The sequence below is a fragment of the Kogia breviceps genome, chromosome 8, assembly GCF_026419965.1.
Source record: "Kogia breviceps isolate mKogBre1 chromosome 8, mKogBre1 haplotype 1, whole genome shotgun sequence".
NCBI classification, from domain to species: domain Eukaryota; kingdom Metazoa; phylum Chordata; class Mammalia; order Artiodactyla; family Physeteridae; genus Kogia; species Kogia breviceps.
Window position 1 is genome coordinate 107,916,506 of NC_081317.1, and position 12,445 is coordinate 107,928,950.

The following is a 12,445-nucleotide window of genomic DNA, read 5'->3' on the forward strand; positions in this document are numbered from 1 at the left end:
GCCGCTCCGCGGCACGTGGGATCCTCCCGGACCGGGGCACGAACCCGCGTCCCCTGCATCGGCAGGCGGACTCTCAACCACTGCGCCACCAGGGAAGCCCCTAAATTTATTACAATATTGTTTCTGTTTTATGCTTTGGTTTTTTGGCCATGAGGGATCTTAGCTCCCCGACCAGGGATCGAACACACACACCCTGTATTGGAAGGCGAAGTGTTAACCACGGGACCACCAGGGAAGTCCCAGGCCTCCCAACTCTTGGTGCCTTCATCCCTATTATCCACAGAGCTCTCTTTGCAAAACCATCCACCAGCCCCCCTGCTACATCCTGCAACTCACCAACCAGCCTCTGCCCCCTTCCTGAAAGGCTGACTCCTGGAACTGCTGTCACGAAGCCCTGACCTTCCAGCTTTGTCCCCGCGAATTTTCATTCACTCTCAAACCCTTTCCCTCCCTCACCCTCCTCCTTAGCCACAGTGGCTCTCCCCTGTCCCATGGGGTCATTTCCCACTGCCATCACACTCTATGGCCACGTAGGGAACTCTGCCTCGTTCCCTGCTGAGTGGCCCTCCAGGCCATAAACGCATCACCATCCCCTGCTCCTCCTTTGAAGTTCATCTGTTTCTGGCACTTTCCTCTTCAACTCCAGTGGCTCTGGCACCTAACGTGGGCCTGGCGCCCTGACCTGGTCCATGGTGCTCGCCCGCCTGGGGACGCCCCCCCCGAGCCTGCTCCCACCCTGATGTCACCCCTGGGTCCGTCTTCAGCAGCACGCAGCACCCCTTCCCCAGGCTACGTCGTCACCCTACCCTGTGTCCATCCTCCCAGCCTCACGCTCGGTGCCTTCCCTTTCCTACCATAACCGTAACCCACTCACCTCTCCGCAGACCCCCAGTCACATCACCTGTCCCGTCTCCCCTGCCCACTCCGCTTTCATGCCGTCTGATTTCCTTCCCCTGAGGGCTGGAGCCCCTCAGCCCTTTGGATGCTGCCCTTGCCAATGGCCTCAACTCTTCTCAATTTACCCCTCTGCCCCGGACTGTCCTGCCTTCTCTCTCCTCTCCTGTTCCTTGGCTGGAAGTTGGCTGGTGGAGAAAGTTATCATTCCATGCTAAATGGACCGACTGCGAAATCGTTCTAACTCTGCCACTTCTTTGGCAATCTGATCCCTTTTCCTGTAATAAGCACGCTTTTCATTACTCCAGGGACTATCTCAACCTTGGCCTTTAGCTCTCAAATTCTTAATACCGCGCCTATTGCCAATTTCTTAAAATAACTTCACCTACCACTTTCTGGAAGCCAATCTTTAAGAGCTTTGTCCTCTTCCCATCTCTGTAGTAAAATGCCTTCCTTATCTTAGGGGATTAGTTGCCTCTGATTCTCTCCAAGTCCTAACTTCCTGGTCCAGATCAAGGACACTCCAGGTATTGAAAACTTGTGAAGGTGGGGGGTCTCTCAATGCTGTTTGAGAACTTTGAGAAATCATGGAAAGCAACAGGTCAGAAAACATAGTTCTGATTTTTCAAAGGTCGAAGGCGATTTCCCACAACTATAGGCTTGGTGAGCTTGTCCTCAATCTCCGACAAAATCATGGAAACCAAAAGGCTGCTTTATGCTCGTTAAAAAACAGTAGAGCAATTACTTGGAACCAATACACGTCCTCTAAGCCTCATTTGGACAAGTCTGCTGGACTGGTAGATCAGGAAAATGCCATAAATTTAGTTTATCTGGATTTCAAGCAAGGTTTTGTGCAGGGGGTTTTAATACTAAAATATAGTTGATTTACAATGTTGTGTTCGTTTCAGGTGTACAGCAAAGTGATTCAGCTATACATATATACATTCTTTCTTAGATTCTTTGCCAGAATATAGTTCCCTGTGCTATATAGTAGGTCCTTATTGTTTATCTATTTTATATATAGTAGCAAGGTGTTTTTTGTTTATTTATTTTTTTATTTTATATCATTTCTGTGCGAGGGCTTTCTCTAGTGGCGGCGAGCGGGGGCCACTGTCACGACCTCTCTGTTGCGGAGCACAGGCTCCAGATGCGCAGGCTCAGTAGTTATGGCTCACGGGCCTAGTTGCACCGCGGCATGTGGGATCTTCCCAGACCAGGGCTCGAACCCGTTTCCCCTGCATTGGCAGGCAGATTCTCAACCACTGTGCCACCAGGGAAGCCCCCCAAGGTGTTTTTTGATAATCATGTGAGCAAGTAGGAAAATATTGTCTGAATTAAAGTAAAACTAAGAGAATTAGTTACTGGGTGACGGTGCCTGAAGAGTGCTAAATAATCCATTAATCTCAGTCAGAAGGGATGTTTCTAGAAGTTTGCTGAAGGTACTACCCTGAGACTTACCCATTCAACATTGCCCAAAATTTTTTGGATGATAATATAGAAGGAATACTTACAAATATGTAGCTAATATTTATAAAGGGTTAGAGGAGATAATTAAAACCAGAATTAGCTCAACCCTAACAAGATATCCTTAATAGGGAAAATTAATTAAACACATAATATTGAGTGAAAGAAGTAAGTCATAGAAAAAAATCACAAGATTCCCTTTATATAAAGTTCAAAATAGGCAGCACTTAACAGTGTATTGTTTTGGGAAATGCGTGAAGGAGATAAAAGCCACGAAGAAAAGCAAGGGAATGATAATCACAGAAGCCAGGAGAGTTGAGAGGGAAGGAAGGGATGTGACTAGGGGCAGGAACTAAGGGGTCTGTGGGGGGCTACTGTTCTAATTTCTTAGCTTGGGCAATGGAACACGGTATTTATATTATTATTATCCTTGGAAATGAATATATCTTTCCATGCATTCTTTTGAGTGTTTGTTACATTTTACAATAAAAAAAAGGAAAAAAAATTGAAAGGAATAAATCTAAAGTTGTCTGGTCCAAAAAACTCCCCCAAAGTTCCAATAGTCTAATCAACATGATGTGTGGAAAAGACTTAGGGGACTTAGCTGATAATGTAAGTCAAAGAGTCAGGTGATCTAGGTTAGGCGTGGAGAATGGTCTTTACCCTGCTCTGTGCGAGCCACTGGGGTCATGGCCAGGGACCGCGCACAGCTGGGGAGCTGCCCTTTCCCTGGGAGGAGGGGACTTGACTCAGGTGATATGAGGCACCATCATCTGTCCTCAGATGCCTGCTTTTCCTGCTAATGGGAGTTTAGGAGGAATCACAGGTGGCAGTTGACAGCTGTCATCAAACCTTTCAAGGCTATTCCATGGAAGAGGAATTCAACTTGCCCAGGGTAGCTGCAAGATGACAGAACGATGTGTAGAAGTTACTGTGAGGCTGACTCTGGCTCAATCAAGTAACTTTCTAATAGTCAAATGGCTTTAAAAATTTATGGGCTTCCCGTCTCTGGATGCATTCACGCCGAGAGTGGAGGAGCTCTGTTATGGGTGGTTGGAAAGGACACAGAAGAGTACGATTGGTTTTAAATAATCTTTCAGGTCCCTTCCAACCTCCACGGGCTACGGTTCTGTGAAATTCCATGATTCAGTGCAACTTGTGCATTATGCCTGGGAAGGAAAGCGAGAGGCTGATTCTAAAACAAGAGAAATTTGTTTTCATATATAAGCCTTATGTTTTGACAACTATTTTTTTTGGCTGCATCATGTGGCATGCAGCATCTCAAACAGGGATCGAACTCACGTCCCCTGCTGTGGAAGTGTGGAGTCTTAACTATTGGACCACCGGGGACTTCCCCCAGCTTCTTTTTAGATGGATACATGGCATTGGTTTAGAAGATTCGGGCACCTTCTACCCCGCATTTCTGAGATTTCAATGGCCAAGAGCTTTGCGACCCCACCCTCACCAACAGAAGCATCTCTTTTCCTGGTGTGCTTCAAGATTCTTGGCGCTGGAGGGGTGCCTGAGGTCCTGTGTCAACCTCCCATCCAACTGCAGGAATGCAATATGGGCTTAGAGGGACACCCGGAACTACAGCCAAACGGAAGCTGACTCATGCTGCTCTCTCCTGCCACCTTCTGGCCCTTCCCTTCATCTCCTGCTTCTTCAGAATGCTGGAGGTGTCTACTCAGGACGAAACATTTCCAGGAGGCCTCTGCCACCCAGAATTCCTAGGGGGGAGGGAAAAGCTTGGAGGACTTCCAGTGGTTCTTACTAAATCTAGGAAAAGCATAAATTCACAGATGATGAGGACTGGAAGAGACCTTAGAACTCTTCTAACCCAGAGCCCTCAAACTGATAGCTCACGGGCTACGGACAGCCCATGCGACAGGTCTGACTTAGATCTAGCAACGCTGAATTATTTTGAGCTACCATATACACATTTGGAAATTTGACTTAAAAACCAGATTTGTAATGTAATTTGCTATCGGATATTTGTGAAGTCTCAAAACTGAGAGCAGTAAGTAGTTGAGTATATCCACATCCTACCTGCAAGACACACCAATAGCCAGATCACAACAGTGCTTATCCCAAAGGACCCCTCCCATTGGCTCTTGTAAAGGAGGACCAAGTGGTAACCCTCCTTAAATCTACCTTTCTAGCCTCTGCCCCACCCCTAGAGGAGGCAAGGGCAAGGGGAGCCCAGGGAGAGCTGGAAGAGGCAGAGTGACGAATCAGACCTGAACTAGAAGGTGGGTTGAAGTTTGGAATCCTATTTGTGGTTAAAGTTTGGATTTCAATGATACTGGAATTATTTTTTAATTTATTTTTTATTGAAATATAGTTGAATTACAATGTTGTGTTAATTACTGCTATTCAGCAAAGTGACTCAGTTATACATACATATTTTCTTTTTCCTATTCTTTTCCATTATGGTTCATCACAGGATATCGAACATAGTTCCCTGTGCTATACAGTAGGACCTTGTTTATCCATTCTATATAAGACTGGAATTTTTAAATACATAAAAGGAAACTGTAATTAAAAAATGTAACTGGGCTTCCCTGGTGGCGCAGTGGTTGGGAGTCCGCCTGCCGATGCAGGGGACACGGGTTCGTGCCCTGGTCCGGGAGGATCCCACGTGCCGCGGAGCGGCTGGGCCCGTGAGCCATGGCCGCTGAGCCTGCGCGTCCGGGGCCTGTGCTCCGCAGCGGGAGAGGCCACGACAGTGAGAGGCCCGCGTACCGGAAAAAAATTAAAAAATAAATAAAAATAAAAAATGTAACTGTTCCTATCCTGGGAAGCGGTCAGAAAGTCATGGAATCGGACCTATTCATCCAAGATGTCATCCAAGGGTAGGGAAAGCAGACCATTGTGGAAGGTGAAATTAAAACGCTCTTCTTTTTCCCCTGTCAAGTTCAGCTCCTTCAATGGATGGTATTCATTGGCTTGTCTTATGGAACTTGATTTCCCTGAAGCAATTCGCAGCTGGAGCCCGGCGGCAGCTGCCCCCTTTAGAAGAGCTTCCCACACGCGGCGCGCACACGCTTGCCCACCTCGCCTCACCGGCCCTCATCCCCATCCCCGGCCTGCCCCCCCCCCCACCCCCGGGCACTGGGATTGACAATCCTTCCTCTAGTCCTATTCCTTTCTCCAGCGGGCAACAGGAGGCCCAGAGGGGACAAGTGACTTGTCGTTAAGTCACGCAGTAAAGGAGCTGAGTTACATCCTGAAATGCACACTCCTAAAGGCAAAATCTAGGGTGAAAATGGTGTACGGCTCCCGCTTCTTCATGATACTGGGCGTATACCCCCACCCCCACTACATCTCCTCTCCCATCCTTTCTGCCATAGTAAGAAGAGGCGCTGGCATGCAGGGTAGCTACGGTAGCAAGCTGGGGGCGGGAGACAGAACCGAAGGGGGGCTGGGGTGCTGACATCCCGAGTTGCCTGAGGCCAGTCCTGTTCCCACCCCCTCTCCACCCCCAAGCACAAACTGAGATGAAAGTAAGCAGTTTCCTTCTTTTGTTCTCCACTGCGCTCAGATTTTAATTGGAACTCGGGAGTTTACTGAGAGAGAGAACCCGTCCTGTACCTCCGTGTCCAGACAGAGGTGGTTTTGTGGATGGGGACACCCAAGACACCACTCGTCCTCTCGTTCCTCTCCATTTCTGAACTCCTGACCTTCCCCTAAGCCCCAGCGAGGGGTGACTCTGCGAAGGGGCTGGGCATTTTCTCTTGGATTAAATGCCCCAGGAGGCAGAAACGTAGAGCAGTTCCCCCCATACTCCCCCTTCGCTGAGCCGCTGGTACATCCGGGTTGAGAAGGAGGCTGAATCCTCGAGCTCAGCTGAGCCCAGATCTAGACATTCTGCCTTTAATAAAAAACTGGTACTACTGGTAGCCTCCAAGAAGGGAAACTGGAAACATTTATCACTCTACCCATATTTTCTTTTAAGTAGACTTCATTTTTTAGAGGAGTTTTAGGTTCACTGCAAAATTGAGTGTAAGGTACAGAGAGTTCCCACGTACCCCCTGCCCCCCTCACATGCACACAGCCTCCCCACCATCAACATGCCTCACGAACGGTACGTCCATTACAGCTGATGAACCTACATGACGCGTCATTATCACCCACAGTACACAGTTCGCAGTTGGGTTCACTAGGTGTTGGACATTCTATGAGTTTGGACAAACACATAATGACATGTATCTACCATCAGAGTATCATCCAGAGTAGTTTCACTGCCCTAAAACACCTGTGCCCTTTTCTACCTTTTAAATTCTGAATTTCTAATCATATAAAGGGAAATATTTTAAACATTCTTCCCAACTCAGAATCCCCGGAGATCCAGCAGAGTTCACTGGTGCTTGGAGGGAGGGGTCGACATGCTGAAGTGAGGGAAGGTTTGTGTGTTTCCTTTATCCTCTTTAATCCCTGATATAGGAGCAGTTGTCTGGACAGAGGTAAGGGAGAAAAAAAATGTCCTGGTAATCAGTGTATTGTCCTGTTCACCAAGGTCTTAACGATAATAAAGCCCTAATCGATCACTGGACTTAAACATGGCAGCGGAACGCTTTCCGCTTTCCGCCACCTCCGGAGCAGGACCTAGAAGGGCCTCACCGAGGGTTGGGAGGCGGGCAGGAACACAGGTTGCCCTCTCCCTTCTTATTGAAAAAGGAAACATTTTCCAACCATAGACACCAGTACAGCTTTTCCTGTGACTAAATTTAAGCCTTGACTATTTCAGACCTTCCATCCTTTACCTAAGACTCTTCTTAAAGCAATTCTAGTTTGGAAATAAGTTATGTAAGCCTCATTGGGTGCAGAGTACATCAACCAAAGAACAAAAATTTCAGAGTTTTGAAGGGATTAATATAATGAAGCGAGGGGCTTCACAGCTGAAGATAATTCTGGCAAGAATGAGACGGATCAAAGGCCATTGCCTCGAACTGTATTCTTCTCTTTATATTTCTCAGTCTGCAATTTTAACCTGTTGACCCTGAATCTGACTAAGAGCTGAAACAGTTCAAGATCCACAGAATAGCACCTGGAAGATCCCGTTCTCATAAGCATATCCCAGAAATCATAAGCAAATGTTGACCTCTCTACAAGGCAAACTGCTGAGGCAGAAACCAAAATACCAGCAAGAATGCAGGCAGCTAAGTCTTCATCTAGGCAGGATGTGAAATGTCAGGCCATTAATCTTATATTTTTAATGCAATGGTTACAGGATGGGGTTGATGTGGGATTGAAAAACAATATTGACTTTGGAGAATTCCTTTTTTTTTTTTTTTTAGCCTTAAACACTGACACCCACTCACCAGGGGTGGGAAAAAGCTACATGGGATTCTAGGGTGAGCGTTCATTTCCCCTGGCCTCTGTTCCTTGGCTGTCAACAAAAGCAGAAAGTGCCTAGTCAGAGCCCACTGGCGCATGCCAACACAGAGACCTGTTTCTTATTTCATCTGGCACAGTACAGAACTGCAGTCACAACCGCTAAGGTGGAGAGCTTGGAGTTCCTCCAATAATTGACACCATGAAATCAGCAAGACAAAACAAAGCAATCAATTGTGAGAAAATGGAGGTATGTATATTCTAATGGTAAGCCATGGTTTAACACATGGCGTTAGATAGCTATCTGTATTTTCAGTGTACTCCTGAGTCCACCAAGAATATACACGGATCTCTACATTTTCCTATATGAAAAGTCTGGTTTCAACCTACATTCCCCAGATAGGGTGATTTACTCAAAACCTTAAACCCCAGGATTCTAGTAGCTAAGGCAGTTAAAACCAAAAGAGCGCAGGTATTGCCTTGACTAGTGACAAACAGAACCCGGCATCCTCTAATAAATATTTAAGAAGTCAAACATGCTTTTTATAGCTGGGAGCGAAGCCTGTTTCTGTGCTTCCTTCTATCCTGACACCTCCTGCCAACACACTGGGTAACGTTAGAATAAGCACTGTCACAGAAGGGGTGACTCTATATAAACAGAATGCTGGCCCAGAGATACGACGTTCATCAGTGATACCGTTCCAGCAAGTCTACATGTTCTGCACCTCATTCCGGGGTCAGGGTCTCAGGCAGACCCCTAGGAACTCTAGGAGGGCGGGGAATGAGTTGTAGACTTCAAATTCTAGGGCTCAAAGTTCATGGCCCGGGGCTTCCCTGCTGGTGCAGTGGTTGAGAGTCCGCCCGCCGATGCAGGGGACACGGGTTCATGCCCTGATCCGGGAGGATCCCACGTGCTGCGGAGCGGCTGGGCCCGTGAGCCATGGCCGCTGAGCCTGCGCGTCCGGAGCCTGTGCTCCGCAACGGGAGAGGCCACGGCGGTGAGGGGCCCGCGTACCGCAAAAAAAAAAAAAAAAAAAAAGATCACGGCCCTCAGGCTCCGAGTTCTTCAGTTCTCTTCCTGGAATTCTTGGGCCATCTTCCTTTACTGTAATTTTCTCTCTTCTTCCTGCTAAAGGGGAAAACTGACTGTTCGAAGGGCATCATCTCAGGTAGCCCAGAACCTCCTTCTTCCTACTTGCCTAAAATAATTACACATCCCATCAGTGAGACTGCGTCATGGAGGAGAAAAGGAAAAGTGAAATCCCATGCACACACTTGGTTCTTCTCAAACTATCAGCTTTTATTCTATTTTACATATCATTCATCCAGAACATGATGGATACGTGGGTGGCATCATCCATTTCGTTTGTGAAATGATATGACGCACACGAGTCTCTTGCCCTGTGCTGGGCCCGCGTGCACCTGGCAGAGAAGAGCTCTCACGAAGCCCAACTTGAACGTGAGCCTGCTGAAGCACCAGCTGTGCTGTCATTTCCCAGCTGTCACATACTTGCTGGAGTTACATGGGTCAAGACGGACATTTAGCTTGGAATTTAAGTTTCTAGTTTTACACTTCTGAGTACAGCTGGATATTTTCAGTCTACTTTAAAATCCAAAGGTTGCCCACTCAACTCTACTATGATCGTTCTGAGTATGGGATTTATTATTCACAATGCTGCACCCCAAATCAGAGAAAAGCGGCTTCAATACCACAGCTCAGGAAAAACTGGAAAGTGTTGCATTTCTCCATCCTGCTCAATTTTTCCCATAACCTGTTCCAGCTTGGAAGACGAGCTTCCCGTCTCTGACGGATGCAAATATGGGAAGAGGAGCTTTGCTCTTAAACAAGAGGCTAGAGCTGAACTCTCCTTCTCTAATCTTGCTGTATGTATGGCTCATACCTTCCTTCCCAAGTGGAGGAAACCACTGGCACTGAAGAGTTAAAAGGTTCACCAAAATCTGGGCTTCAGAAAATGCTAAAAACAGCACAACAACAAAGAGATACTGAAGGGGTTCAACTACAGCTTAGTGCCTACTTTGCTAGGGTCGAAACCTTCTGTATTTTGGTGAACATCCTAGTCTGTTCCACCACAAGCACTGTGACAAACCTCCCTTGCCCAAAGACCATGACCCTAGGTCCACAAAGGTGGATAAGAAATAAATTCTCAACCTACAGGAATACAACAGAGTTTGTGAAGTAAATTAAATGATAATGTGAACCTCACCTGCACGCAGATCAGCGTGGGGAAACTGAAGGCAGAGCTGGAAAGAGAAATCCTCTTTATGCATGATTTGATCGAGGACACAGCTCATAAAATTGCCAACAATTTGGAATTTTCCTACAGAAAGCTGAGGAAACATGCCAATAGCAAGAAATGAGATGACTTCAGTGCCGACAGTTTGACCTGTTGGCACTGAACCAATGTCCTCAAAAGAAAAGGATGATGTTTCCTCTGGGACCACGGGAGCTGGGGAAAAAAAACCTACCCATCGCACAGGCAGAGGTAGGAGGAGACCACCACAGAGCAGCTAGAAAAGTTTGAGTGCCGGGGATTCAGAAGAGAGGCCTTGACATTGGAAACCAGTGTCAGCTGAGAGTTAGGACATGTGTATGACGTGGACCCCAGGATCTCTCACACTAGAGTAAAAATAGATGTATTCTTCAAAAGCTCTCCCTGTATATGTTATAATGTGTGGTAGAGAGGAGTCCTTCTTAAGCAGCAGGGAGCTGAGGTGACAAAGGCGATGTTAGAAGCAAAGTCTCCCCATTTTAGACATTTGCACAGTTTGCCTACAGTAACTAGGCAGGAGGGCCACCTAATTGAAGAAGCACGGTTACTAATTTACACTCAATCCAGAGTGTGTCTGAGAAAGGTCATCCACTCTGACCCAGCGGGCATCTGGGGGAGAGACACATTTATCAGTGAGGCAGGAAGATTACCCCGTAGAACCTGCCAGTTTAAGCCTATATAATAGATGAGGTTTTCACAGCCCGATCACCCTCAAAACTAGTTTGGGGAAGGAAATAACAAGCTAATTCTAAGAATTTATATATCAGTGTCCTCCCAAATTAAAAAAAATGAGTCTTTATTATTACACTTCCAACTCATAGAACTCCAGGCTGAATATGATTGGACATATATACACACACAATCACAAATTTCTGGAGTCATCTCCCACACCCCTTCTCACAATTTGGCCAAGTTATGTCTCAGGAAATCTTCCAGTTCAACCCCATACACCAACTTGAGATAAACAGAAACCCTGAAGTCTTGTGGTTCTACCTGCCACTCCAAAGTGCTGTTACAGGTGGAATATCTGTTGGAGGAGATATTTTTGCTGGGTTAGACTACAGCTGCAGACTCTGCGTGTGGTTAAAATGTGCATCTGCATGACTCCTGACCTGCAGGCTTTGTGCCTTCCCCTTTCATTGTCTTGTCTTGTCTCTTGCCACACGGGTTGCCTTTCAGGCTGTAATAAAAATATGTCTTCTATTCAGAATCATCCTGGAGGGCAGGTGGTGCAGATGGGTAGGACTGCTACATATTAAGTTACTGAGTCTACAATTGAGAAATCTGAACTCTGGGGTTCTAACTCAAAATAAATATTATTTCAAGGTAGATAAACTACTTGGCTGGCTAGTGAAATGCTTAATTCTTTCTAAATCCATAACTGCCAAGTCGACTTGTGCTTTATGCTACATCCCAAGACAAAAATCAGGTAACCTACATCTTCAAAATGATTCACAGAGCATCCGTTCCTATTTCTCCCCTCAGTGCTGAGAAATGACTCTGGAGCCTGAAGTTTAATATACGCAGCTGGGGTTACTTGGTGCTCAGGTAAAAACCGCCATAAGGCCCAACCTTGATTAACACGGACTATTTGTTTAAGCCTGATGGTACCTGGATGGAGGCTCTCGGTGGGAAAAGGAAGGATGTAGCACGTGGCAGCTTGGACAAGCTGAGAGCTGAGGGCAGCTCTGCTAACAGACTCGGATGGCACAACGGGACATGCCCACTGAAGCCAGAAACCTTCTGAAAATATCACTATCACCTTCAAAACCCATGCTTTTTTTTTTTTTTTTTCTAATCAGGAAATCGGGGGTGAGGGGAGCATTCCAAGAACAAGGGCAGCCAACCTTCATAAGGTACCAGGACATGCTCTGGCAAAAATATTTTCACTTTCCTAAAGTTATATGCTGTCTTCAAGTCCAACTATATTGTGTGTGTGTGTGTGTGTGTGTGTGTGTGTGTGTGTGTGTGTGTGTGTGTGTGTGTGTATTTATCTGCTCCTTTTCTGAGAGCAGAAAAAGGAACAATTTTTTTAAACTCCAAAGTTGGTAATATTTGTAGAATATTATTTTGGTTGGTTGTTGTTTATGACTCAGAACACAGATGAAATCAAAACTTCTGCAACTGTCCCTAAATTCACATCTTTAAAAGGTCCTTTTCTCCATTCACATGAATTCATCTGAATCATTGCCGTCCTGTAGGAAATAAAACAGTGAAACCATAAAAGCCTTCGAAATAAATAACTTGATTAAAAAAATGTACAATTAGTATTAAGTAACAAGCCTCCTTATGCCGAACTGCAGACTTCAGAGTAAAAAGTAAAATAATTAAATTCACTCATTTCTTCTCTATCTTTAATTGCTAGTTGTTTAGAATAGCTAGATTAGCAGCTCTATTCTCTAAGGTGTCATTACATGGCCTGGATTGCCCAGCAGTAAGAGACCAATGATTCCCAAATT

General features: G+C 46.1%; 1 protein-coding gene across 7 annotated transcripts in view; it reads right to left on the reverse strand.

Annotated features, from left to right (window-relative positions):
* CCDC25 (coiled-coil domain containing 25) overlaps positions 1-12,445 on the reverse strand; it is an 88,661-nt gene that overhangs the window by 37,855 nt on the left and 38,361 nt on the right. For 2 of the 7 annotated variants that reach the window (XM_067039972.1, XM_059071371.2), the window contains one exon: positions 10,766-12,181. The exons of the other annotated variants lie outside the window; for them this stretch is intronic. In XM_067039972.1, coding sequence (XP_066896073.1) covers positions 12,152-12,181 — 30 coding nt within the window. In that variant the 3' untranslated portion in view covers positions 10,766-12,151. Of the gene's footprint in view, positions 1-10,765; positions 12,182-12,445 lie in introns of those variants that run through there. 7 annotated transcript variants of the gene reach the window in all.